We start from the raw sequence: 26,237 nt of genomic DNA on the forward strand, positions 1-26,237 counted from the left end.
GAAAGTATTAGATCCAAAGGAAATGCATATACAGTGGATTCCATTGGGTGCACTTATTTGGCACAACTCTTAAAGAGCAAAATCTAATCAAGGAAAATAGCCATTTGGGACACTACTCCACTCAATTAGTACAGGAGACTATTGCCGGACAGTTTCTAACTAGCATCAGTCGCATGCACATGTGGCTGTTAGATACCATGCTTCAAGCAAAGTTTTTAAATAGTGTCAGTTGCATGCCTTTGTGTTCAAAAAGCAGTGACTTTTGGCACTGATAATTGGTGAGAAATAAGCAGCAAGACCATTCAGAACTGTTTTGCTCATGGTGGTTAAGATTTCAGGCTTGATAATCCCAGAAATGGCTAGGAGTGAAAGTGTGGATTTGGAAGATATGATAATCAACAGCGTTGCATGAAAACAGCCTTTATCTGCACTTGGTGTCTTGCACTGATTTTGTTCATTTACAGTGAAAAGAACACAGCAGCATACACTGGATGAATTTCTCTGTCAATAACTATTAGAAGTTAATATACAGTTTTATACTACTGTGGAAGTATTGACAGTGTTCTAATTTGTTTCATATTTCATCTAAGTTTAACTATTTCCATAAAGCTACAGTTAATTGGGGCAGCCACTTAGTTGGGCCAAAATGTACTTGTCCTATGTGTTCCAATTGACCACAGTCCCCTGTATAAACAAATGTAGCAAAAGGACCTGTAACAAATAAAATGCTTTAGAAATTCAATCACATAGAACAGCTGAGAATGACTGGCCAATCTGTTTTTAAAATGATGTGTAGTTTTTTTTCCCCAGATGATGCCATGGGAACAGGCAATTCAATTTAAAATCTTACCAGAAAGACATCACAGACATCAGCAAGGTTACAATCCTCAACTATACTGAATTCCTATTGTATTCGGATCTTGAAATATACATTATTCCTGTTAATAATTTCAGAAGCCTGCTAAAATCATCGATACTGGGATTAGCAGACCATGTCAGCTTGTTTAATAATTAAGATTAATGGAGAATAAAGATCCAAAGAGGGGGGCAAAAAAACACAAAGACACAAGACTTATTGAAATGCTTTTTTTTTCTGGATTGTTCAAAAAAACAAATATAATTAATTTTGTTTTGAATGGTTTGGTGTTCAAAACAGTACTTTTGCAACCAGACTTAAATAATTAAGTCTATAAGATGATAATTTAAACTAGAAGAACCGCATTAATGCAGCCGTCATTTTCAGGATTATTTGTTACTTGTGCATATTTACCTGAAGGGAAAGGAGAAAACACTGTTAGTCAACTTGTGTACACACTTTCTTAAACATAGTACATCATAAATTATTCAGTTTACAAAAAATACTTTTTAAGGAGCCATCTGAGGAATTTTACATTTAAAATTACATTTCCTCAATCGTAAAGACCCTTATATGCACATCCATTAAGTTAATCTGGAAATATTTAAATTTAATACAATAATATAATTCCCCTATTACTTGAGCAATGGTTTAAGTGTATATTCCATGATATACTGGTTGTTCATGTTACTAAAGCGGTAGCTATAGCAATAGAGAATCTGGAAGTAAGAAAAAGCATATGCAAAACTACCTGGATACAGTCTGCTCTAGGAGTGTTCCAGATATAATGTTACACACTTGGGTTCAATGCATAACAAATCTTTATAAAACCTCACCCTAAATGTGTAACATATTAGATATACAAGGTGGTACAGAATCTGCTGCAATTATACTCCTTAATATATACTTGAGAGGATGTATTGGCATAGATCTACTCCCATGAGAAACCTAAAATTAATGTTAGAAAAGTTGCAGGCACGGACAATATGGGTGGACAAACCACAGGTGAGAACTATGCAAAGTCTGTGAAGTACATTTTCTTTACTCAATCTACCTTTACTTCTAGTTAATTTGAAATTATTTGAAAGATATTTGGCAAAATGGAGAAGGCAATTACATGAGTGCATGTACACATTTATTTTGAAAACTCAAAGCTGATAGGAATCCATGAGACTTAAATAATTTTTCAATTTAGACTTGCCTCAAAATATTTTCTGGCAGGGGTTAAATTTATCTACTTAGGCCACTTGCAAATATACCATGGATAATTAAATTAGGACTATTACAATTTATTAGTGGGCTCCAAGAAAAAAATCACAAATTTAAGATTCCAATGGAAAACAGATGTTTGACTCACCCCAGACCACTTTTCCTCCTTGCGTGACTAAGCCAAGCTCACTTACATTCACTTCAATGACAGTTCCTTTAGTAATAACACCTACAAAGTAGTACATATTGATTTAGTGCTTGAAGAAAGACTTTGCAGAGTAAACTACAGATATTATCAGTGCATGCTGTACTCTGATTCTAAACAGGAGGGAAGACTTTCCAAGAATAAACATTACTTCTTCACCCTGTAATTTGAGATGGCAAAGCTAAAGGCAGATACATTTCAGTGGAGTAAAGTGTTGGGGCAGCACGATAACATATTGGTTAGCACAACACTTTATAGTAAAGGCAACCTGCGTTTAATTCCCACATCCACCTGTAAAGAGTTTGTACATTCTCCCCATTGAACACGCGTTTTCTCCAGGTGCTCCTGTTTCCTCCCAGAGTCCAGAGACTGATAGATTAAGTGGTCACTGTTGAGAAAGACAGCTGGCCAAAGTTTGGGGTTAAGGGAGGGGATGGGCAAGGTAACAGACTATGTCAATGAAGTGTTTAGTAGAGGGTAGAGCAGGGATAAAAGTACTATTCTAAAGTTAAAATAAAACAGTGACACACGTACCTGACTGGGGAGAAGGCAGGAACAGGGTACTGATTGTGGATGATCAGCCATGATCACAGTGAATGGCAGTGCTGGCTTGAAGGGCCAAATGGCCTACTCCTGCACCTATTCTCTAGCTCCTTCACTCCCGAGGTAACAGTAATTTTAAATTAAGAGGGAAAACCAATTTACAACTTACTTTATTTAACAGCTCAACAATTTAAAACTGAATAAAGCATAATGCATAAGTTATATAATACAGATCCCATCACATTCTCTCTTCCAGCCCTTTAATTTTTCCACCCATCCCTTCTCATCTCAACACTCCACCCCCACTCACTTGGCTTCAGCTATGACCTTCTCGCTTGTTCTCCTTCCCTCCCTCCACCACCTTATTCTTACGCCCTCCCTCTTCCTTTACAGTTCTGATGAAGGATCTCGGCCCAAGGTGTCAACTGTACATTCATTTCCATGGATGCTGCCTGACCTGCTGAGTTCCTCCAGTATTTTGTGTTAAGGAACTTTAGACCATGAGACCATAACATATAGGAGCACAAGTAGGTCATTTGGCCTATCGAGTCTGCTCCACCATTCAATCATGGGCTGATCCTATTCTTCAAGTCATCCCCACTCCCTTGCCTTTTCCCCATAACCTTTGATGCCATATCCAATCAAAAACCTATCTATCTCTGCCTTAAATACACCCAATGACCTGGCCTCCACAGCCGCTCGTGGCAACAAATTCCACAGATTTACCACCCTCTGACTAAAGTAATTTCTCCGCATCTCAGTTCTAAATGGACGTCCTTCAATCCTGAAGTTGTGCCCTCTTGTCCTAGACTCCCCTACCATGGGAAATAAGTTTGCCATATCTAATCTGTTCAGGCCTTTTAACATTTGGAATGTTTCTTTGAGATGCCACCCTCATTCTCCTGAACTCCAGAGAATACAGCCCAGCAGCTGCCAGACGTGCCTCATACAGTAATCCTTTCAATCCTGGAATAATTCTCGTGAATCTTCTCCGAACCCACTCCAATGTCACGATATTGTTTCTAAAATAAGGAGCCCAAAACCGCACTCAATACTCTGTGTGGTCTCCCGAGTGCTTTATAGAGCCTCAAATCACATCCCTGCTCTTATATTCTATACCTCTAGAAATGAATGCCAACATTGCATTCACCTTCTTCACCACCAACTCAACCTGGAGATTAAGCTTTAGGGTATCCTGCACAAGGACTCCCAAGCCCTTTGCACCTCTGCATTTTGAATTCTTTCCCAATCTAAATAATAGTCTGCCCATTTATTTATTCCACAAAAGTGCATGACCTTACACTTTCCAAACATTGTATTTCATTTGCCACTTCTTTGCCCATTCCCCTAAACTATCTAAGTCTCTCTGCAGACTCTCTGTTTCCTCAACACTACCTGTTCCTCCACCTATCTTTGTATTGTCAGCAAATTTAGCCACATATCCACTAATCCCATAGTCCAAATCATTGACATACATTGTATAAAGTAGCGGTCCCAACACCGACCCCTGTGGAACTCCACTGGTAACCAGCAGCCAGCCAGAATAGGATCCCTTTATTCCTACTCTGTTTCCTGCCAATAGCCAATGCTCCCCCCATGCTAGCATCTCCCCTGTAATTCCATGGGCTCTTACCTTGCTAAGCAGCCTCATGTACGGCACCTTGTCAAAAGCCTTCTGAAAATCCAAGTACACCACATCTACTACATCTCCTTTGTCTACCCTGCTTGTAATTTCCTCAAAAAAAGCTTGAATTCAGAATTCTGGACAGTTGTTCAAACTGCATGTTTAAAAATTCATCATGTTTAACCATATAACCACATAACAATTACAGCACGGAAACAGGCCCTCTCAGCCCTTCTCGTCCGTGCCGAACTCTTACTCTCACCTAGTCCCACCAACCTGCAGTCAGCCCATAACCCTCCATTCCTTTCCTGTCCATATAGCTGTCCAATTTAACTTTAAATGACAATATCGAACCTGCCTCAACCACTTCTGCTGGAAGCTCGTTCCACACAGCCACTACTCTGAGTAAAGAAGTTCCCCCTCGTGTAACCCCTAAACTTTTGCCCTTTAACTCTCAACTCATGTCCTCCTGTTTGAATCTCCCCCACTGTCAATGGAAAAAGCCTATCCACGTCAACTCTATCTATCCCCCTCATAATTTTAAATACCTCTATCGTCCCCCCTCAACCTTCTACGTTCCATAGAATAAAGACCCAACTTGTTCAACCTTTCTCTGTAACTTAGGTGATGAAACCCAGGTAACATTCTAGTAAATCTTCTCTGTACCCTCTCCATTTTGTTGACATCTTTCCTATAATTCGGTGACCAAAACTGTACACAATACTCCAAATTTGGCATCACCAATGTCTTGTACAATTTCAACATTACATCCCAACTCCTATACTCAATGCTCTGATTTATAAAGGCCAGCATACCAAAAGCTTTCTTCACCACCCTATCCACATGAGGTTTCACCTTCAGGGAACTATGCACCATTATTCCTAGATCCCTCTGTTCTTCTGCATTCTTCAATGCCCTATCATTTACCCTGCATGTCCTATTTTGATTAGTCCTACCAAAATGTAGCACCTCACATTTATCAGCATTAAACTCCATCTGCCATCTTTCAGCCCACTCTTCTAACTGGCCTAAATCTCTCTGCAAGTTTTGAAAACCTGCTTCATTATCCACAACACCACCTATCTTAGTATCATCTGCATACTTCCTGATCCAATTTACCACCCCATCATTCAGATCATTAATGTATATGACAAACAACATTGGACCCAGTACAAATTCCTGAGGCACACCACTAGTCACCGGCCTCCAACCTGACAAACAGTTATCCACCACTACTCTCTGGCATCTCCCATCCAGCCACTGCTGAATCCATTTTACTACTTCAATTTTAATACCTAATGATCGAACCTTCCTAACTAACCTTCCGTGTGGAACCTTGTCAAAGGCCTTACTGAAGTCCATATAGACAACATCCACTGCTTTACCCTCATCAACTTTCCTAATAACCTCTTCAAAAAAATTCAATAAGATGTGTCAAACATGACCTTCCACACACAAATCCATGTTGACTGTTCTTAATCAGACCCTGTCTATCCAGATAATTATATATACCATCTCTAAGAATACCTTCCATCAACTTACCCACCACTGACGTCAAACTCACAGGCCGATAATTGCTAGGATTACTCTTAGTACCCTTTTAAAACAATGGAACAACATGAGCAATACACCAATCCTCCAGCACCATCCCCGTTTCTAATGACATTTGAAGCATTTCTGTCAGAGCCCCTGCTATTTCCACACTAACTTCCCTCAAGGTCCAAGGAAATATCCTGTCAGGACCCGGAGATTTATCTACTTTTATATTCCTTAAAAGTGCCAGTACTTCCTCTTCTTTAATCATCATAGTTTCCGTAACTTCCCTACCTGTTTCCCTTACACAATTCAATATCCTTCTCCTTAGTGAATACTGAAGAAAAGAAATTGTTTAGAATCTCCCCCATCTCTTTTGGCTTCACACATAGCTGTCCACTCTGATTCTCTAAGGGACCAATTTTATCCCTTACTATCCTTTTGCTATTAATATAACTGTAGAAACCCTTGGGATTTATTTTCACCTTACTTGCCAAAGCAACCTCATATCTTCTTTTAGCTTTTCTAATTTCTTTCTTAAGATTCTTTTTACATTCTTTACATTCCTCGAGCACCTCATTTACTCCATGCTGCCTATATTTATTGTAGATATCTCTCTTTTTCCTAACCAAGTTTCCATTTTCCCTTGAAAACCATGGCTCTCTCATACTTTTAACCTTTCCTTTCAACCTAACAGGAACAAAGATTCTGTACCCTCAAAATTTCTCCTTTAAATGACCTCCATTTCTCTATTACATTCTTCCCATAAGACAAATTGTCTCAATCCACTTCTTCTAAATCCTCTCGTATCTCCTGAAAGTTAGCCTTTCTCCAATCAAAAATCTCAATCCTGGGTCCAGACCTATCCTTCTCCATAATTATATTGAAACTAATGGCATTGTGATCACTGGACCAGAAGTGCTCCCCAACACAAACCTCCATCACCTGACCCATCTCATTCCCTAACAGGAGATCCAACACTGCCCCTTCTCTAGTTGGTACCTCTATGTATTGCTGCAAAAAACTATTCTGCACACATTTTACAAACTCCAAAGCATCCAGCCCTTTTACAGTATGGGCTTCCCAGTCTATGTGTGGAAAATTAAAGTCTCCCACAATCACAACCTTGTGCTTACTACAAATATCTGCTATCTCCTTACAAATTTGCTCCTTCTATTCTCGCTCCCCATTTGGTGGTCTATAATACACCCCATAAGCATTACTATACCTTTCCTATTCCTCAATTCCACCCAAATAGCCTCCCTAGGTTTAAAGATAGGTATACCTGAATAGTTTGTTATGGTAGACAGTGGAATAGATATGGTTATTGACAGAATATGATGTAAAGAAAAATAGCATATCACAAAATCCTGTATCCTTGGTTGATGAAGGAAGCAATGGTTGTGATTGTTGTGGCACTAGGCATAATCTTCCTTAGACATAGCTGGATGTGGCAAGGATCACAAGACTAAAGAATTGTGTGTTCGAAGGATTTAAAAAAAAATAAAATAGTAATTTTTAAAATTAAGAAATTAAAAGAGAAACCCATCAAATACAGGTTAGTATTTAACCACAGTGCTATCAGTATACAGAATTAAATAAAATCTGTTAGACAAATAAAGGTTAATGGATCTGATCTAATGCCGTTACAGAATCATTAGTCTGATGACCAGGCGTGGGAATTATAATTAGATAATATTTTGGGCAAAAAGAACAAGTTAAAGTAGCCCAGTAATGAAGGAAGGTAAAAGCTTATTTGAGGAGTGATCCTGGGAAAAAAAAAACAAAAGGCATAATTGAAAATGAAAAAATGAAATAATCTCAAACAACAGGAATTCTGCAGATGCTGGAAATTCAAGCAACACACATCAAAGTTGCTGATGAACGCAGCTTAGTCTCTTACTCACTCTTCCTTCAGTTAGTCCTGACGAAGGGTCTCAGCCTGAAACGTTGACTGCACCTCTTCCTAGAGATGCTGCCTGGCCTGCTGCGTTCACCAGCAACTTTGATGTGTGTTGCGTTAATAAAATAATCTTGTGACTTGGGTGTGGGGCAATTTCTACACACACACACCCCTGTCCCATTCACTGATGAAGCCTGATCAAAGGAATAAAAAAAACTTACTAATGGATAAAGAATGCACAACAATTATGTTGATATAATCAAGTAATCAAAGCTGATCAGAATCAAAATCTGCACACCAGGCATGAACCAAACTAGAGAAAAGGGCTGGTCTTGAATTACGAGACAGTTTTAAGCAGTAATTCCATAGTGAGAAATCCTTGAGAGGAAAATGATCATAACATAAAATTTTACATTCAATTTGAGCAGTACACAATTCAGTCACAAAAACAGAATCCTCAAAATAGATAATTAAACAGATTCCAAGGGTGACTTGGCCAAGAAAAATATGGAAAGTCGGATTAAGATATATGCTTTAGATAATAATCACATTAATATAGAGAAGTATCTAATAATCCTTAAAATTCTTTTCAATTGAAAATAAATACTTCATGAGAAAAATTCTGTTGCAAAATATGTTAATAACATATTACACTATCAGAGAATTATAACCAGAAGAACAGGACGAGGAAGCAGAAACAGTTGAAGAACTAGTAAGAAATAAACTAAAACAGAAACACTATAAAACTCAACCTGTCAAGCAGCATCTGTGGAAGAGAAACAAGTCAATGTTTTCAGAACAGAACGAAAATTTAAAAAGCCTTTATGACTGAAAAGGAATACAGGAGAAAGAAATTTGAAACCCTTATGACAGAGTCAGTTTAAAATTAAAAGTGGAATTAAAAATTGATGAAGAATAACAAATATTTTAGATTCCTCTTCATTGGTATAAATTACAATAAATATATTGGTCAAATGACTGTGAGGAATTTAATTGTTTGTAAAACACTCGGGAAATTAAAGAATCGGAATCAGGTTTATTATCACCGGCATTTGACGCGAAATTTGTTAACTTAGCAGCAGCAGTTCAATGTAATACATAATCTAGCAGAGAGAAAAAAATAATAAAAATAAAATTAAACATAATAATAAACAAATCAATTACATATATTGAATAGATATATACACAGAAATACTGTATATTAAAAAAAGTGAGGTAGTGTCTAAAGCTTCAATGTCCATTTAGGAATCGGATGGCAGAGGGGAAGAAGCTGTTCCTGAATCGCTGAGTGTGTGCCTTCAGCGTCTGTATCTCCTACCTGATGGTAACAGTGAGAAAAGGGCATGCCCTGGGTGATGAAGGTCCTTAACAATGGACTCTGCTCCCTAAAGATATCTTGGGTACTTTGTAGGCTAGTGCACAAGATGGAGCTGACTAGGATTACAACCTTCTGCAGCTTCTTTCGGTCCTGTGCAGTAGCCCCTCCATACCAGACAGTGATGCAGCCTGTCAGAATGCTCTCCATGGTACAACTAGAGAAGTTTCTGAGTGTATTTGTTGACTTGCCAAATCTCTTCAAACTCCTAATAAAGTATAGCTGCTGTCTTGCCTTCTTTATAACTACATTGATATGTTGGGACCAGGTTATATCCTCAGAGATCTTGACACCCAGGAACTTGAAGCTGCTCACTCTCTACACTTATGATCCCTCTGTGAGGAATGAACATAGAACATAAAACATAGAACGGTACGTGTTCCTTCATCTTAGCCTTCCTTAAGTCCACAATCAGCTCTTTTGCCTGACTGACTTTGAATGCCAGGTTGTTGCTGCGACACCACTCCACTAGTTGGCATATCTCACTCCTGTACACCCGCTCGTCACCACCTGAAATTCTACCAACAATGGTTGTATCGTCAGCAAATTTACAGATGGTATTTGAGCTATGCCTAGCCACACAGTCACGGGTATAGAGAGAGTAGAGCAGTGGGCTAAGCACACACTTGAGGTGTGCCAGTGTCGATCATTAGCGAGGAGGATATGTTATCACCAATCTGCACGGACTGAGGTCTTCTGGTTAGGAAGTCGAGGATCCAATTGCAGTGGGAAGTACAGAAGCCCAGGTTCTGCAACTTCTCAATCAGGATTGTGGGAATGATGGTATTAAATGCTGAGCGATAGTCAATGAACAGCATCCTGACGTAAATGTTTGTGTTGTCTAGGTGATCTAAGGACGTGTGGAGAGCCATTGAGATTGCGTCTACCGTTTACCTATTATGACAATAGGCAAATTGGAATCTGTCCAGATTCTTGCTAAGGCAGGAGTTCAGTCTAGTCATAACCAACCTCTCAAAGCATTTCATCACTGTCGACGTGTGTGCTACCTGGCGATAGTCATTAAGGTAGCCCACATTATTCTTCTTAAGCACTGGTATGATTGTTCCCTTTTTGAAACAAGTGGGAACTTCTGCCCGTAGCAGTGAGAGGGTGAAAATATCCTTGAATACTCCCATAGTTGGTTGGCACAGGTTTTCAGAGCCTTACCAGGTACTCCATTGGGACCTTCTGCCTTGCAAGGGTTCACTCTCTTTAAAGACAATCTAACATCGGCCCCTGACACAGAGATCACAGGATCCTCAGGTGCAGCAGGGATCTTCACAGCTGTAGTTGTGTTCTCCCTTTCAAAGCACGCACAGAAGTCGTTGAGTTTACCTGGTAGTGAAGCATCGCCGCCATTCATACTATTGGGTTTCGCTTTGTAGGAAGTAATGTCTTGCAGACCCTGCCAGAGTTACCGTGCATCTGATATCGCCTCCAACTTCGTTCAAAATGGTCTCTTCACCCTTGAAATCGCCCTCCGCAAATCATACCTGGTTTTCTGGTACAGGCCTAGGTTGCCAGACTTGAATGCCACAGATCTAGCCTTCATCAGACGACATACCTCCTGGTTCATCCACAGCTTTTGGTTTGGGAATGTACGGTTAAGTCTTTGTAGGCACACACTCATCCATACAGGTTTTAATGAAGTCAGTAACAAGTGCAGCCTACTCATCCAGATTCAAAGATTAATCCCTGAATACAGTCCAGTCCACCGATTCAAAGCAGTCCTGTAGGCACTCCTATGCTTCCCTTGTCCAAACCTTCTTGGACCTCACTGCTGGTGCTGCAGTCTTCAGTCTCTGCCTATACTCGGAGTAGAAGTACAGCTATGTGATCAGACTTTCCGAAGTGAGGGCATGGAATAGCACGGTAGGCATTCTTCATGGTGGTGTAGCGATGGTCCAGTGTGTCGTCTCCTCTGGTACTGCAAGTGATCTGTTGATGGTAATTGCTTAGTGATTTTTTTCAGACTGGCCTTGTTACAATCTCCCAAAACTATGGTGAAGGCATTAGGGTGCGCTGTTTCGTGCATGTTTCCCATTGCTCAGATCATCCTGACATTGGCCTGAGGTGGAATGTAAACTGCTACCAGAAAAACCCCAGAGAACTCCCGTGGTAGGAAAAAAGGACAACACTTTACTGCTAGCTAGTCCAGGTCTGGTGAGCAGAATTGGGACAGCACTGATATATTTGTGCATCAAGAGTTGATCATGAGGTATACTCCTCCACCTGTGTTTTTGAGAGACTCTATAGATCTATCCTGACAGTGTATAGTAAACCCGTCGACCTGAATTGCTGCATCCAGTACGGAAGGGATGAAATGTCAACAAACATCTTCAACCCTATTGTCTGCACACCAAGTATAGAAAAATAATTAAAATAAAAATATTTAATTATGAAAGAACTGGCTAGATTGAGGATCCATAAATTATTGCAGTCTGGAAGAGAGCAAATTGTAATACTGAAACTGAAAAAAAAATGGGAGAAATAAAAAGAGGAAACTGTGGATCAGTTAATCTGACATCAATAATTGGCAAAAGCATTATTTGTATTAGTTATTTATGGGACAGAGTTTATACATTTCCATTTGATGGCTTACCTAATGTTGTATATAACGGTGAAGATGGGTTCTTCTTGACACCAAGTATAGGCAAACAGAAGGTGGCCTTTAGCTCTGGATGTGTAACATGTGCCTTCTTAAAACGTAAGCCCTAAAGAAAAAAGAATTCTTCACTCTCTTACAGAACCATATTTAAATTGTAATACAGAACATTGAACAGAACAGCACAGGAAAGCCTCTTGGTCTACAATACTGTGCTGAGTAAGTAATCTAATTAAATGCTTAACGAAACTAATCCCTTTGCTTACATAACATCCATATCCCAGTATTTCCTGCATTCATGTGCCTGTCTCTGAGCCTCTTGAATGCCTCTATCGTATTTACCCCCACCACACCTCTATCATATTTGTCCATCTCTCTAAACCTTTCCCATTCATGTACCTGTGCAAGTGCCTTTTAAATGTTATTTCTATTGTACCTGCCTTAACTGCACCCTCCACCAGCTTGTTCCAAACACGCATCATCCTCTGTGTAAAGCTGTTGCCCCTCAGACCCTTCTAAATCTTTCCTCTTCTGGCTTTTGATTCCCTTTCCCTGGGAAGATTGTGTTTTCGCTCTTTTGCCACTCATTATTTTATACACCTCTATAAGGTCACCCCTCAGTCTCCTATGCTCCAACGGCTAGCCTGTCCAACCTCTCCTGATAACTCAAACCCTCAAGTCCTGGCAATATTCTCATAAATCTCCTTTACACTCCTTCCAGCTTAACAAAGTCCTTCCTATCATTGGGTAACCAAAGGTGTACACAATAATAGTGTACAGAAATAATTGCAGCCTCACTATTGACAAATTCTAGCATCACATTTTAAATCAGTAATGGAAGGATCAAGGGGTAGTGAAGCTGAAAAATTCTGGAACTCACTGCCGAGAAGGTGCTTTGGAGAAACCCTTATCACATTTTAATGGATGCTTACTAGATCAAAAATAGTGCTGAACGGTAGGATTAAACTGGTTAGTTCTTCCCTGACTGGCTTTTAGAATTACTTTTACTGTCTTTGCAGGTTCATGTACCAGTAGGTGCACTTCTTCAACTGTCCTGGGATCCCAAACAAAATTGATTTATTTCCTTTTCTACCTAGGGTATCATTCTTCACTATCCTCAGCTCTTTGTAGTTTTTAATGTTCATTCCAACCAACCTTTTAACTGAAGCTAATTTTACAATTTGCACAAATTTAAAATACACAGCTTCCACGAATACTTAAGGAGCCTTACAGCCCACTTTTGTTTCTGGTTCTATGTTTGATCTCTTCCAGCTACGTTTGCAACTCACCATCGGTCTGATGAATCGTTCATACTTGGGTGGTTTCCGAGTGAATCCGTCTCCAACAAAACAGACTTTAGTAACCATTCTCTTCCAAGCTTTCTTTCTCCTTTTACCAGTGCGAATAACTTTCAGAACTTCAGTTTCACCTTGTGCTCGGACTTTTGGTAAAGGTACTTCCCATTTGCCCTATCAAGGAATAATTTTCAAAACGTAACAAGTTAAAAACTTGTTTCACTGTTATGACAGAATGAAATGTAACCATATATCAAATGATACAGTATTTCTCTGCATGTACCAAAGGATACCGAAAATGTATTATAAATAGAAATACATCATTTGAGCCTTAAAATAAATTAGTATTAAAATGTTCCAGCTGGAAAGCAAGTGCTTCCTGGGGGTAAAATGTGAACATGTGTTTACCAAACATCTTTTATAATTCTCTGTTTCACAGTAGGTGAAATGTATTTTTAAGTGTAATCACTGCCGCATTATTGAGAAATACAGCAGTAAGCAAGCATCATTTAAACTGCAAGCAGCAAAGACAAGTCACAAATACAAGTAACTGGCAGCAGTGGTGTTTATTTAAGGATAAGTATTGGCTACTGTATCCTCCATGTCACACTACTGCACTATCACATTATATTTTACATCAGGGGGATGAGGGAGGAAGTATTCTTCAATGGACTTCATCTAAAAAGTACTTCACTAAAATGTAATATGAAATTATATGTAGATACAAATGAGATTCAGTCAATTATCTTCAAAATGTGTGTCCTTCTGCAAATTAACTTTTCCGTTTTATCATTGGGACATAAACTAAAATATCCTGTAAGATCTCATTGATAAGGTATGTACTCTATCCAGAACTGGCCAAAAGAAACAAACAACAGAATGCCTGCTAATTTAATGGAGTAGTAGATTTATTATTATTAGTTAATAAAGAGCTCCCTAGATAAATACTATTCAGGGTGTTCCGAAAAAAGTATTTCAAGACAATATTTAGATTAATTTGAAACATACATAAGCAAAATGGAATACATAAAAATATCAAGCCAACCCAAAAGCTTGTATGGTGTGTGGTATTTTAATATACTTATCAAAAAAAAGCTTGCTTTCAAATAAATTTATTTCTAACACTGAGCAACTTTACCTTTGACACCATGAACAGTTCAAAATTCCTCAATCTATCACTTAATCCTTTCACAATTCAAGAGGTAATAAAAGGAAGAATTTTGCAATGGTCATCTATTTTCCCAGTATTGAATTGGCACTGAAAACCCTCCATTCCTATTAGTTCTACAGCTGTCAGTTCCAGGCAGAAACGGGGTTGTTTTTCATTGTGAAGTTCTATTTTTAAAAATCTCTATTCAAGTGTCTAAAACTCCACTTAAGACTATGGAAAGCAGCTTGGGAAGCAAATGTCCTTGTATTATCAGGAAATCAGTCCAAACCAGTGATAGCTATTGTGTGGGCGAAATCAGGATAGGGAAGCATCAAGTGATGCAGAAATGAAGATTACAGATTCGGATATTAATCTGACTCACTGTATCAGTTATAATCTTTGTGTCAAACTACACATACATCCATATTGTGTGTTACTTTCAGAACTTTTTTTTCTTGTTTTTTAAAATATGATTCCTAGAAAAAAAAAACATTTTCTTATCTCAAGCATTTTCAAGACTTCATTAAATTACAATGTTTAACATATTTCTGGACAGGTAATTAGACGGGAAATGGCTGAGGGATATGGGTCCCAATGTGGGTGAATAGGATTAACAGACAGGCATCATGGTTGGCATAGACAGGTGGGCCAAAAGGGACCATTTGTATAATTCTACGATCCAGAACAGATTTAGTGACATTCACAAACAGCTGGGCACAATAACAAAAGACTGAAATGTTGTCATTCAGATATTCAGTTATTTTACATGTAACCAGTGCCAAATTTTCACATATTTAAGGATCTGAGTCAAAGAAACAGAACAGCCTTCACTCACAGCTTTCTCTTTTCTTTTCTGTTTGATCATATTGGACAAGACTTTAGCACGCGATTGCCCTTCTCTGTCGAGCAGATAGGCTGGTACAGCCCCCTTTGGTGTTTTCTCATCATCCTTCTGTTTCGTTTTCCTCTGTTCATGCATTTTAATGCTGCAGATATAAAACACATGTTTAATGAAACACGCTGCATTAAAGAAGACATTTCTTGGCAGAGGCTTTCCCTTGCCAAAGACCAAAGTGATTTTCATGAGGAAATCACTTATATGGCCTTGTGGTGCAAAAAAAAGTTGAGGAGACTCTTTCCTCAACAATAACAAAATAAAATAGGCAACATGGTTATAATGTTATATCAATACTCAATGATGCTTTCCTACGAAGTACCAGAGAAGTCTAACACAAACATTAGGCAATTATCACCTAATTAAGAGACCGTGCATCGAACTTAAGCTATTTGTCTCATCTGAGTATGGCAGCATGGTGACACAGAGGGTAGAGTTGCTAACTCACATCTGGGTTTAATCCTGATCTCCAGCGTTGCCATCTGGAGCTTGCATGTTCTCTTTGAGAGCATACAAGATCCTCCAGGTTTTCTGGTTTCTCTTAAATTCCAAAAATAGTGGCCACTGTAAAGTACCCCTAGTGACAGTGTGCAGTAGGAGAATCAAGACAGAATTGATAGCATGACAGAAAATAGATTATAGAAAGTACAGGAATTGAGTTGCTCCAAAGACTCGATGACTTCTTTTGATTTAAGAAAACAAACAAGAAAATAAATGAAGTACATGGATAGTAACACAATAAACATGTTATTTACCATTATATTTTTTACAATATTTTCTCTAATAACTGATTTACCCAATTACTAAGGAGACTCAGCCCAATATCGCACGAACATATCCCTCTCCACCAGTGGTAATATATACACGAGGTGCTGCCTCAGAAATGTAGCATCCATCATCGAAGACCACCATCATCCAGGCCATGCTATCTTCTCAGAACTATCATTGGGCAAGAGGTACAGAAGCCTGAAGTCCCACACCACCAGGTTAAAAAACAGCTATTTCCCTTCAAACACTCAGTTCTAAACCCAACCTGCACAACACTAATCATTAACTGAGCATATTAACGCTATAACTGCTTCTCAACACAACAGACTTTGTGTATTTTTCAGTTTGAATTATATTCATTCAGTATTTCTTCTGAATGGTGTGCCTCTAATGCAACGCACCAGTAACGTTGCTGCAAGTTTTGCATCGCACCGCTGCATTCATGTACCTGACAGTAAACTTGATTTGGGCATGTATAAAATGTAAATTATACGATGTTTATCAAAATGCAGTTCATAACACTCACGTTTTCTTCATCTGTATTTTTTCTGAATGACGTTGTTTGTGGTACAGTTTGGCCTTCAGACCAATCATCTTTCTGGCTTTGTGTGAGCGATCATGTGGTTCACGGCTTTCCTTTTTCCTTTTTCTCTCATGGTAATCCAAGCGATATCCATATCGCTTACGATGTAATTCGATATACTCGTTCTGTGGCTGTAGTAAACCGAAATAAAAACCTGTTCACGATATATGCTACATCAAATATACCAAGCCCAAGAATTCTGTAGTATTTTCTTTCAGAACTTCAATTTCGATTTATCTACAATACTCTAGAAACAGCTGTGGCTCAAAGTAACAATGCCAGATAACAAAACCCTCAAAAGTTTTAAATTTCTAGGCACAGTAATATATTCAACCAGGGGTTCCTAACCCTTTTTATGCCATGGGCCACTACTATTAAGGGTACATGGACTCCAGGTCGGGAACCTCTGCATTAAACTCAAAATGCTGGTGGAACGCAGCAGGCCAAACAGCATCCATAGGAAGAAGCAGTCGACGTTTCGGGTCGAGACCCTTCGTCAGGACTAACTGAAAGAAGAGATAGTAAGAGATTTGAAAGTGGGAGGGGGAGGGGGAGATCCGAAATGACAGGAGAAGACAGGAGGGGGAGGGATGGAGCTAAGAGCTGGAAAGTTGATTGGCAAAAGGAATACAAGGCTGGAGAAGGGAGAGGATCATGGGACGGGAGGCCTAGGGAGAAAGAAAGGGGGAGGGGAGTGCCAGAGGAAGATGGACAGCAGGCAAGGAGTTATTGTGAGAGGGACAGAGGGAAAAAGAGAGAGAAAAAAAGGAGGAAAATAATAAATAAATAAGGGATGGGGTAAAAACGGGAGGGTGTTGGCGCATGGCCAAGTGGTTAAGGCGTTCGTCTAGTGATTTGTAGGACGCTAGTTGGAGCCTTGGCTGATGCAGCGTGTGTGTCCTTGAGCAAGTCACTTAACCACACATTGCTCTGCGACAACACTGGTGCCAAGCTGTATGGGTCCTAATGCCCTTCCCTTGGACAACGTTGGTGGCGTGGAGAGGGGAGACTTGCAGCATAGGCAACTGCTGGTCTTCCATACAACCTTGCCCAGGCCTGCACCCTGGAAACCTTCCAAGGTGCAAATCCATGGTCTCATGAGACTAACGGATGCCTAAAAAGAATGGAAGGAGGGGCATTAACGGAAGTTAGAGAAGTCAATATTCATGCCATCAGGCTGGAGGCTACCCAGACGGAATACAAGGTGTTGTTCCTCCAACCTGAGAGTGGCTCCATATAATTCCCTAATTTATTTGCGCTATTCTAATTCTGGTTTGTTGATTAATTTCCATTTTAATTGCTCCATACACTCAGCTGCCAATGCCTTCGCTGCAGTTTCCTTCCTAATTTGGAGAGGTTGCAGAAGAGGCTTACCAGGATACTGCCTGAGTTGGACGGCATGTGCTACAACAAGGGGTTGGACAAACTTCAGTTATTTCTCTGGAATGCAGAGACATGATAAAGGTTTAGAAGATTATGAGAGGCATAGATAGTCAGACAGTATATTTTTTCCCCAAGGTCTAATACCAGAGAACATGCATTTAAGGTGAGAGGAGGTAATTTCAAAGGAGATGTGAGGGGCAAGTTTTTTGTAGACCACTGAAAGTAACGGGTGCCTGGAATGCACTCTCTGGGGTGGTGGGAGAGGCAGATACGTCAGGGACTTTCAAGAGGTGCTTCGATAAGCACATGAATGTGAGAAAAATGAAAGGATATAAGCATTGTGTAGGCAGAGAGATTAGTATAGTTGGGCATTTGATTACCAATTTAAATAGCTTGGCACAATATTGTGGGCCAAGTGGCTTGTTCCTGTGCTGTACTGTTCTAGTTAATCAGCTAGTTACCTTCCCTCCCTCCATTAACTATTTCTTAAAACCTACTTCTATGGTCAAATATTTATCATCTACAAAAAAAAGTTTTTCTGGCTCAGTATCATATTTTGCTGTGATATGTTTGAGATACATGAACCACAATGAAATGTTGCTATTTTTCTTGGGCTGAGAAAATACTTAATATGTTGCCTGCAAGCCACAGAAAATTATAAAAGGCTCCGATGTACATCTTTTTGTTTCTCCCACTTAACGTCATACCTAATGATTTTTCTTTTTAAAAAAATTACAATTTAGTTACACTGAATAAAGATACATGAAGTTTTTTTTTAAAGGACCGTTTAAATAGTAAATATTCCCAAGCCCTCACTCTAACATCCAGCAAATGTCATGTTTTCAAATATTCATTAAGCTTCCTTTTGAAAGCAATCATTGAATCTACCTCATCTATTAGATTTGACAACACACTGCAAGCCCTATCCACTAGCTGTACAAACAAAAAGTTTTCATGTTATTCTTGCTTCTTTGGGAAATCATCTTCATTCTATGTTCTTTACCTCTACAGTAATGATAAGTTTCCTTTCGTGTTTTATAGCCATAGAGCTGTACAACAAAATTAACCATTTGCCCAACCAGCTCCATAAAGAAACTTTCTTTTTGCTACTAGCACCCTAAACCCTTCTATGCCTTGCCTATCTCAATACCTCTTCCATGTAGTCACTGTATCCAATTTCAACACTTCCTACAGCAGCAAATTCCAAATATCAACCACTCCCTATGCAAGTAAATGTACCTCTTGGATCCCTTTAAAACTCCTTCCTCTACCTTCACCTATGCCCTCTTGTTTTTGATACCCCTGCCATGGGAAAGAGATTTTGAAATCTAATCATTACGAGAGAACTCTCAATTTTATACACTTCTATCACATCACCTTCACTCCAGGGAAAGAAAGCCCATCCTATCCAATCTCTCCCCATCACTAAAGTCCTCCAATCCAGATAACATCCTGGTGAATCTTCTCTGTACTCTCTCCAGCATGATCACATAGTTCCTTTAGAATGGTGACCAGAAATGCACACACCTCAATTGTGACCTAACCAGTGTTCTATAAAGTTGCAAGATAATGCCTGACCTATGCAGTCAAGATTGCCACATGCCTCCTTCACCAACCTTTCCATCCATGTAGCCAATTTCAGGGTGCCCTCTATCAATATACTCCAGTGCCTTCTACCCATTTCCCTTATAGTCCCCTAAAGTCCTACTTACAATTTAAATTTCCAACCTATTATTGTCATCAGCATACTAAGCAAAAATACTTTTGCCATCTTCAGCTAAGTTATTTCTATAAATTGTAAAAGTTGATGGCTCAGCAATAATTCCTATAACACCCGACTCTTTCTATCCTGCCAATCAGAAAGTGATCTACTTATGTATTAACCACTCACACCTCAATCCATTTCAGAGCATTACTTCCTCACCACACTTCACTGTCACAGCACCCAATTCATTGTATCTAGAAATACATTGTATTGAACATAAACTAGCTTCCCCACAGCACCCACGTGCTGAAGACTCCAAGTACATTGGTCAATTGTGATTCTCCTTTCTTCCTTGTTAAATCTTTTTATTAAATTGGTACACAAAAAGTAAACCATGTAGACACTAATACACTGTTGCAATATAAATTTGCAAGAGATATTAACACACAAAAAAGTTAGTACAAACAGTGCAGTTTAGATATAAAATAACAAGGTAATATAATAGTATACTAATTTTCCATACATATCAGTAAAGAGAAGAAAAAAACCCCAAAAAACCCACCGTGCAACTAATCTAAAAAGCAAAGCAAAGCAATGGGCTAACTAGGTAACAAGTAGACTTAAACAACTTAAAACAATCACATCCTCAAACCCGACCTCCATTAAAAACAGTTAAAAAAGCAAGAAGGGAATGTACTCTCCTTTCATTAAATCATGTTGACTTTGCCAGATTTTTCTCACTAACACTAAACTACACAATGGCAGCCCTAAAGGGCAGATTCTGCTTCAATTCAAAACTTCAAAACAAAAGGCTACAATGCAGCCAAGATGTTGGTATTTAGGTCTTTAAAATGGGATTTGAACATACAGAACAATAAAAAACCTAGAGCGATCCAGCACAGAAACAGGCCCTTTGGCCCACTATGTTCAGCACAACTAATTAAGTTTTTAGTACCTAATTAAGCTAATCTCTTCTGTACATTTAGGGCCCATATCCCTCTACTTTCTGCACATTCACGTGTTCCATCTAATAGTCTCCCAAATATCTGCCGTCGGCCTGGGAAGCATATTCCGGGCACCCACATTCTCTATAGATAAATAAACTTGCCCCACACATCTCATATTACCTCTCCCCTTCCCATCTTAAATGTATACAGGGGTAAGTGAAAAAGATTTCTTGCATAACGTTCGTATACATTTAATCATTAAACAGTGCATACATCACTAAGGACTTTCACCATCCGGGATCTACTCTCCTTCCATTACTACCAACGGGGAAAAATACAGGAACCTGAAGAACGACACTTAATGATACAGAGAAACGCCCCAAAAAAATGCTGGAAGGATTCAGCAGGTCAGGCAGCATCTATGGATGTGAATGAATAGTAGACGTTCCGGGCTAGGACCCTTCATTCTCAACGATACAGAAACCGTTTCTTTCTTCTCCGAATGATCCATGAAGCCACGAACACTACCTCAATGTTTTACCTCGTACTGCTTAATTATTTAGTAATGTAACACACTCTACCACTGAGGTGAGGCCTCGAGCCCCCAGATTGGGGAAACGCGCGGCCCGAACTCTACGGCGCCGTGTGTCCTGACCCAGTCCCCCTTCATCTACTCACCATCTTGGCGCTGTTGGTCTCACTCTTAATACACAAAAATAAACAATTAGGCTGTGATCTCCAGCTGCTGCGGCGGTTGTTGTTGCCGTTGGCACGGACGGTCCCCTCACCCGACCACCATGTTGTTGCACAGGAAGTCAAGGAGCGTCACGCCGGACAAGAGCGGCGACGAACACCAAGGAGGCGGAAGGTCAAAAAATACAGCCAGACTTGTATTTAAATACATCTAACAAAGACTATAGAATAGTTGAACAGGGAAAAAAACTTAACTTTATAAGATGTTGTCGTTCAGAATTTACAACAGTGAATTCTGTTGACTGAATTGCTCAAATGTGTGGTGAGGATGGTGTGCCATTCGCGTTGCATGCTGGGATGGCAGGTTGGCCAGGAGGATAGGCTGGGAAGACCGATTGCTCCTGGACCCGTCGGCCGAAACGGGATCCTCGAGGGCAGGTGGTGTGTGATTAACAGGTATCATGGAAGGCGCTGACTGGTACAGGCACTGCCTCAGAATTACAGTCATCTGGTTCGATCCTGACCTCCGGTACTGTCTGAGGGGAGAGGTCACAGGGGAGTGGGACTGAGGCGGTTGTTTTGGGAAGGGGCGTGGAAGGCTATGCTGGTACTAGACTGCAAACGATCCTGATTCCCTCTCGTCATTCTCCCGTACATCCCCTTATGCTCTTCTTTCGTTTGCCAGGTATCTTCGCTAAAGGATGATTTGTAGTATCCAAATAACCGTCCAGCTGGTCTGGAATGTGAGAAGTGGCTGGAGTAGCTGGGCATACCCGTGTTCATGGAGAGAGCATACAGATTCTCCCACTATAGGAAACCAAACAGTCCTTCCGGGTGCACTTCTTTCAACGCAGTGTAATCTATTTGTTATTCATAACATCGTCTCTTCTACACTTTGTAGTACACCTCCATCCTGTCTAGAAGAGTGACCCCCATTCCTGTCATTAGGTTATATTAGCTCTTCAAGCTCTTGGATTTTGACTTCCTACACTGTTCCAATGAAGTTCAACATAAGCACCTAATCTTCTGCGTTTCAGGTGATCTAATTTTCCTGCTTTCTTTGCCAGAACTGAGAAGTCTTTAAGTAAGGGGTTTTGCCTGTACATAAGTTCAGTTTTTCTCCCTTCACAGATATTGCCTTAGTTTTTGAGTATTTCTTATGTTTCATCTGCTGTGTTCTGCATCTCACAGTTTCAGCATAGTAATTTGTCGTTTTCTCTCAAACTCATTCGTAAGGCCAGTGATGTTGTGGGGATGGAACTGGACTCTCTGACGGTGGTGTCTGAAACTTGAGGATGCTGTCCAAGTTGCATGCCATCTTGGACAATGTCTCCCATCCACTACATAATGTACTGGTTGGGCACAGGAGTACATTCAGCCAGAGACTCATTCCACCGAGATGCAACACAGAGCGTCACAGGAAGTCATTCCTGCCTGTGGCCATCAGACTTTACAACTTCTCCCTTGGAGGGTCAGACACCCTGAGCCAATAGGCTGGTCCTGGACTTATTTCCTGGCATCATTTATGGTGCCACTGTAACGAAAACCAATTTCCCCCAGGATCAATAAAGTATGACTATGACTATCACTAAATGGCACCCAAAGCACTGTGTCACATAGTAAGTCCTAGTCTCAACCCTATTACAGACATTCCCTCTGCTACTCCTCTCTGTAAATGCATTCTAGAAAATATAACTAATAAGAGAAATGGTGACATTTTTGGACTAAGCAAATAACAGACCAAATGTCAGGGAAGAAAATTATTTCCTATATCTGGTCTGCAGTCCAGACTGCATTTGACCTCTGCAACATTAAAAATATTCTGTGTTTTTTTTAGGTATCTCTTACATGAACATACTCGCCAGTAACAAGGAGAATGGGGTGGTTTGCAATGGAATTGCCCTTATTTAGTATTCATTCCAGAGGATGTCATTTGTTAAAGGTTACTATTTTAAATTGATATAAAACCTTCTTTAATAATTTGTGTGAAAGCATAAAATTCATATATGACTGCATCCTAGAAAAGAATCTATTAATCTCATCAGGTTTCTATAATGCTAACTCTTCATTTGAAGTTTCATATCAATTTCAACTTCTTTTAATTGTCCTTTTTCTTAACCTTGGAAACCTGTAGTTCCTATTGTATTAGAATTTAATGTTAGTATCGTAATACAGTGGATTCCAGTTTATTGGGCCATCGGTTAAATTGGGGCAGTCACTTACTTAGGCCATCTTAAAGTAAAGACCTCATTGAGAAAATAGCTGAGATTCCTTTTGTTTATTTGGGATACTATGCTGCTAAATTGGGACAGGAGACTATTGCCAAACAGTTTCTAACTAGTGTTAGTCATGTGCATGATGTTAGTGTTAGATACCACAGCAGCTTAGAGCAAACAGTTTTTAAATAGCATCACGTGTTTGTGTTCAAAAAGCAGTGATCTTTGTGGCTGGGAAATAAGCAGCAAGCTATTTCAGAACTGTTTTGCTCCCTGTGTTTTCAAGCATTCTGACTTGGAAATGCTAGAAATGGCCAGGTGTGCAAATGAAACGATTTCACTACTTTAGCCAAGTTAGGAACTACAAAGAGTTTTAAGGTATCGACAATCATCTTAAATGTTACCTTTGGTCTCCACTGGACATTCAGCTCTCACTTAAAAGTCCACCTCCACTACCTCACTTACAAGTCCAAGTAGCTGTTCGCATGTGAGAGTGGCCACACCCTGGTTTACCACTTTGACAGGCAATCTAAACCAGACGAAGGTAGCCAGCGAGTCTCCTACCCCGGTGAGATAGGGGTAGAGCATGTGAAGTCAGCTCCGGTCAACTGGGCTGATGAGATCTACAGTGAAATCCAACGGCCAGGAAAGTGATTCTGCAATGCCACGTGCAGAGAGAAGGGCATGACGAGGCACAGAAGATGTCATGACCAACTACTACAAACAGGGAAGACCCCATTTCTGATGTCTACTCATACCGTGGACCCGGACTTCCAAAGTCAAGAGAGTGGAACTGTCCTGGTGCAGTGGCTTTTCCAATTGAAAAACTCTCCCACACAGATTTCCTGTCATCGTTGAATACCACAGGCAACCATCAGTAGTATTGGTAGTGTTCTATTTTGTTCTGTATTTAATTTAAATAGGTAATTTGTAATTCCATTGAACAGCAGTTTGTCTCTTTTTATCCCTTTTTAACTATTTCCATGGAACTTTGGCTAATTGGGATAGCCATAATTGGGCCAAAATGTACAAGTTCTGAAGTGGCCCAATTAACCAGACTCCACTGTATATATAAATGCCATTCAGTTGAAAGTGGTGCAGCAAAAGGTAAACATCCCAGTAAATCACTACAGTATTATAACATGCATTAAAAATAATCGCTAGCTCTGATTGATTCTCTACTTTCAGAGTCTTCCATTCTGGAGGATCAAGGCTGCACATAATGTCAGAAGAAATGTAAAAAGTACTTTCTTCAGGAAGCATAGCACTGCCCCAGGTAAGTTTAAGCACAGTTACCATAAAAGAAAAGGCACAGTTTTCATTATAATTTAAGTAAAGGGTAAATTTGGATAACAAATTGTCCAATAGTTCCTTAATTTTCTTATTTTAAAATATTAACTTTATTCATAAAAAATATATATGAAGTCAGTACTTGGCTTTGTTTACATTAGTAAAGTTGTTACATTAATATATTCCTTCATCAATGCTATTCACGTGGCCACAATACACCTGTCAATAGCTCTTACGAAGGACTCAGTCCTCGGTGCCTAACTGTGGTAAGACCTTGTATTGCAATCCTTTCCCACAGAGCCATCAAATGCTCCTCACATGTTAACCTTTTTATTGAAAGTTCGAAGTAAAATTTATTATCGAAGTACCTACACGTCACCACATACAACCCTAAGATTCTTTTTCTGCAGGCATACCTAGCAAATCTGATTGGGGAAAACCCTGAACCATTTTGTGGGGGGACACTCATTCTCAGCTATTTTGAGTAAAGTCTGTAATGACCCTGGTGTAGTCATTCATGTCCTCAGGTGTGTTCTTGAACACGGTCCGGTCCACTGACTCAAGGCAATCCTGTAACTGTTCTTCAGCCTCCCACAACCACCTCTTGACTGTCTTGATCTCTGGAGCCTTGTTCTTTAGGCAAGTTAATATAGTGGTAAAAGTGGGCTCACTCACCTCTGCCCCTCTGACCCTCAACACAAGTGCTCCTCACGGCTGTATACTAAGCCCCCTCCTTTACTCTCTGTATACCCATGACTGTGTCACCACCCACGGCTCCAATCTGCTAATTAAATTTGCTGATAACACTACAATGATTGGTCTAATCTCAAATAATAAAGAGCAGCCTACAGAGAGGAAGTCATCACCCTGACACAGTGGTGTCAAAAAAAACAACCTCTCCCTCAACGTTGCAAGAACGATGGAGCTGGTTGTGGACTACAGGAGGAATGTGACAGGCTAACCCCTATAGACATCAATGGATCTGAGGTTGAGAGGGTGAACAGCTCTATGTTCCTCGGCATAAACATCACCGAGGATCTCACAAGGTCTGTGCATACCAGCTGTGTGGTGAAAAAGGCACAACAGTGACTCTTTCACCTCAGACAGTTGAGGAAGTTTGTTCTGGGCCCCCAAATTCGAAGAACTTTCTATAGGGACACCATGAGAGCATCCTGAGCTGCTGTATCACCGCCTGGTATGGGAACTGTAGTTCCCTCAATCGTAGGACTCTGCAGAGAGTGGTGCGGACAGCCCAGCGCATTGGTAGATGTGAACTTCCCACTATTCAGGACAATTACAAAGACACGTTTGTAAAAAGGGCTCGAAAGATCAATGGAGACCGAGTCCCCCCAAACACAAACTGTTCCAACTGCTACCATCGGGGAAATGGTATCACAGCATAAAAGCCAGGACCAACAGGCTCCTGGGCAGCTTCTTCCACCAGGCCATCAGACTGATT

General features: G+C 40.0%; 2 protein-coding genes across 6 annotated transcripts in view; one reads left to right on the forward strand and one right to left on the reverse strand.

The window, feature by feature from the left end:
• Positions 1-1,072: 1,072 nt before the first annotated feature.
• nsa2 (NSA2 ribosome biogenesis homolog (S. cerevisiae)) lies at positions 1,073-21,413 on the reverse strand. Its single transcript, XM_072257913.1, has 7 exons — positions 21,258-21,413; positions 16,488-16,675; positions 15,134-15,284; positions 13,143-13,322; positions 11,851-11,962; positions 2,214-2,294; positions 1,073-1,270 (listed from the first exon to the last, which is right to left on the reverse strand). The coding sequence occupies exons 1-7, from the start codon at positions 21,258-21,260 to the stop codon at positions 1,203-1,205; spliced, it is 783 nt and encodes a 260-aa protein (XP_072114014.1). The 5' UTR covers positions 21,261-21,413; the 3' UTR covers positions 1,073-1,202.
• A 210-nt stretch (positions 21,414-21,623) lies between these two features.
• The window catches only part of gfm2 (GTP dependent ribosome recycling factor mitochondrial 2), a 79,882-nt gene continuing 75,268 nt past the window's right edge, over positions 21,624-26,237 (forward strand). For 3 of the 5 annotated variants that reach the window (XR_011885985.1, XR_011885986.1, XM_072257912.1), the window contains exons 1-3: positions 21,646-21,801; positions 23,110-23,214; positions 24,677-24,764. Coding sequence is in view for 1 of the 5 variants with exons in the window: in XM_072257912.1 (XP_072114013.1) it covers positions 23,149-23,214; positions 24,677-24,764 (154 nt within the window). In the remaining 4 variants the exon portion in view is untranslated. Of the gene's footprint in view, positions 21,802-21,957; positions 22,310-23,109; positions 23,215-24,676; positions 24,765-26,237 lie in introns of all 5 variants that reach the window. The other 2 variants (XR_011885988.1, XR_011885987.1) reach the window with 2 other exon arrangements.

The sequence above is a fragment of the Mobula birostris genome, chromosome 5 (assembly GCF_030028105.1).
Source record: "Mobula birostris isolate sMobBir1 chromosome 5, sMobBir1.hap1, whole genome shotgun sequence".
NCBI lineage: Eukaryota > Metazoa > Chordata > Chondrichthyes > Myliobatiformes > Myliobatidae > Mobula > Mobula birostris.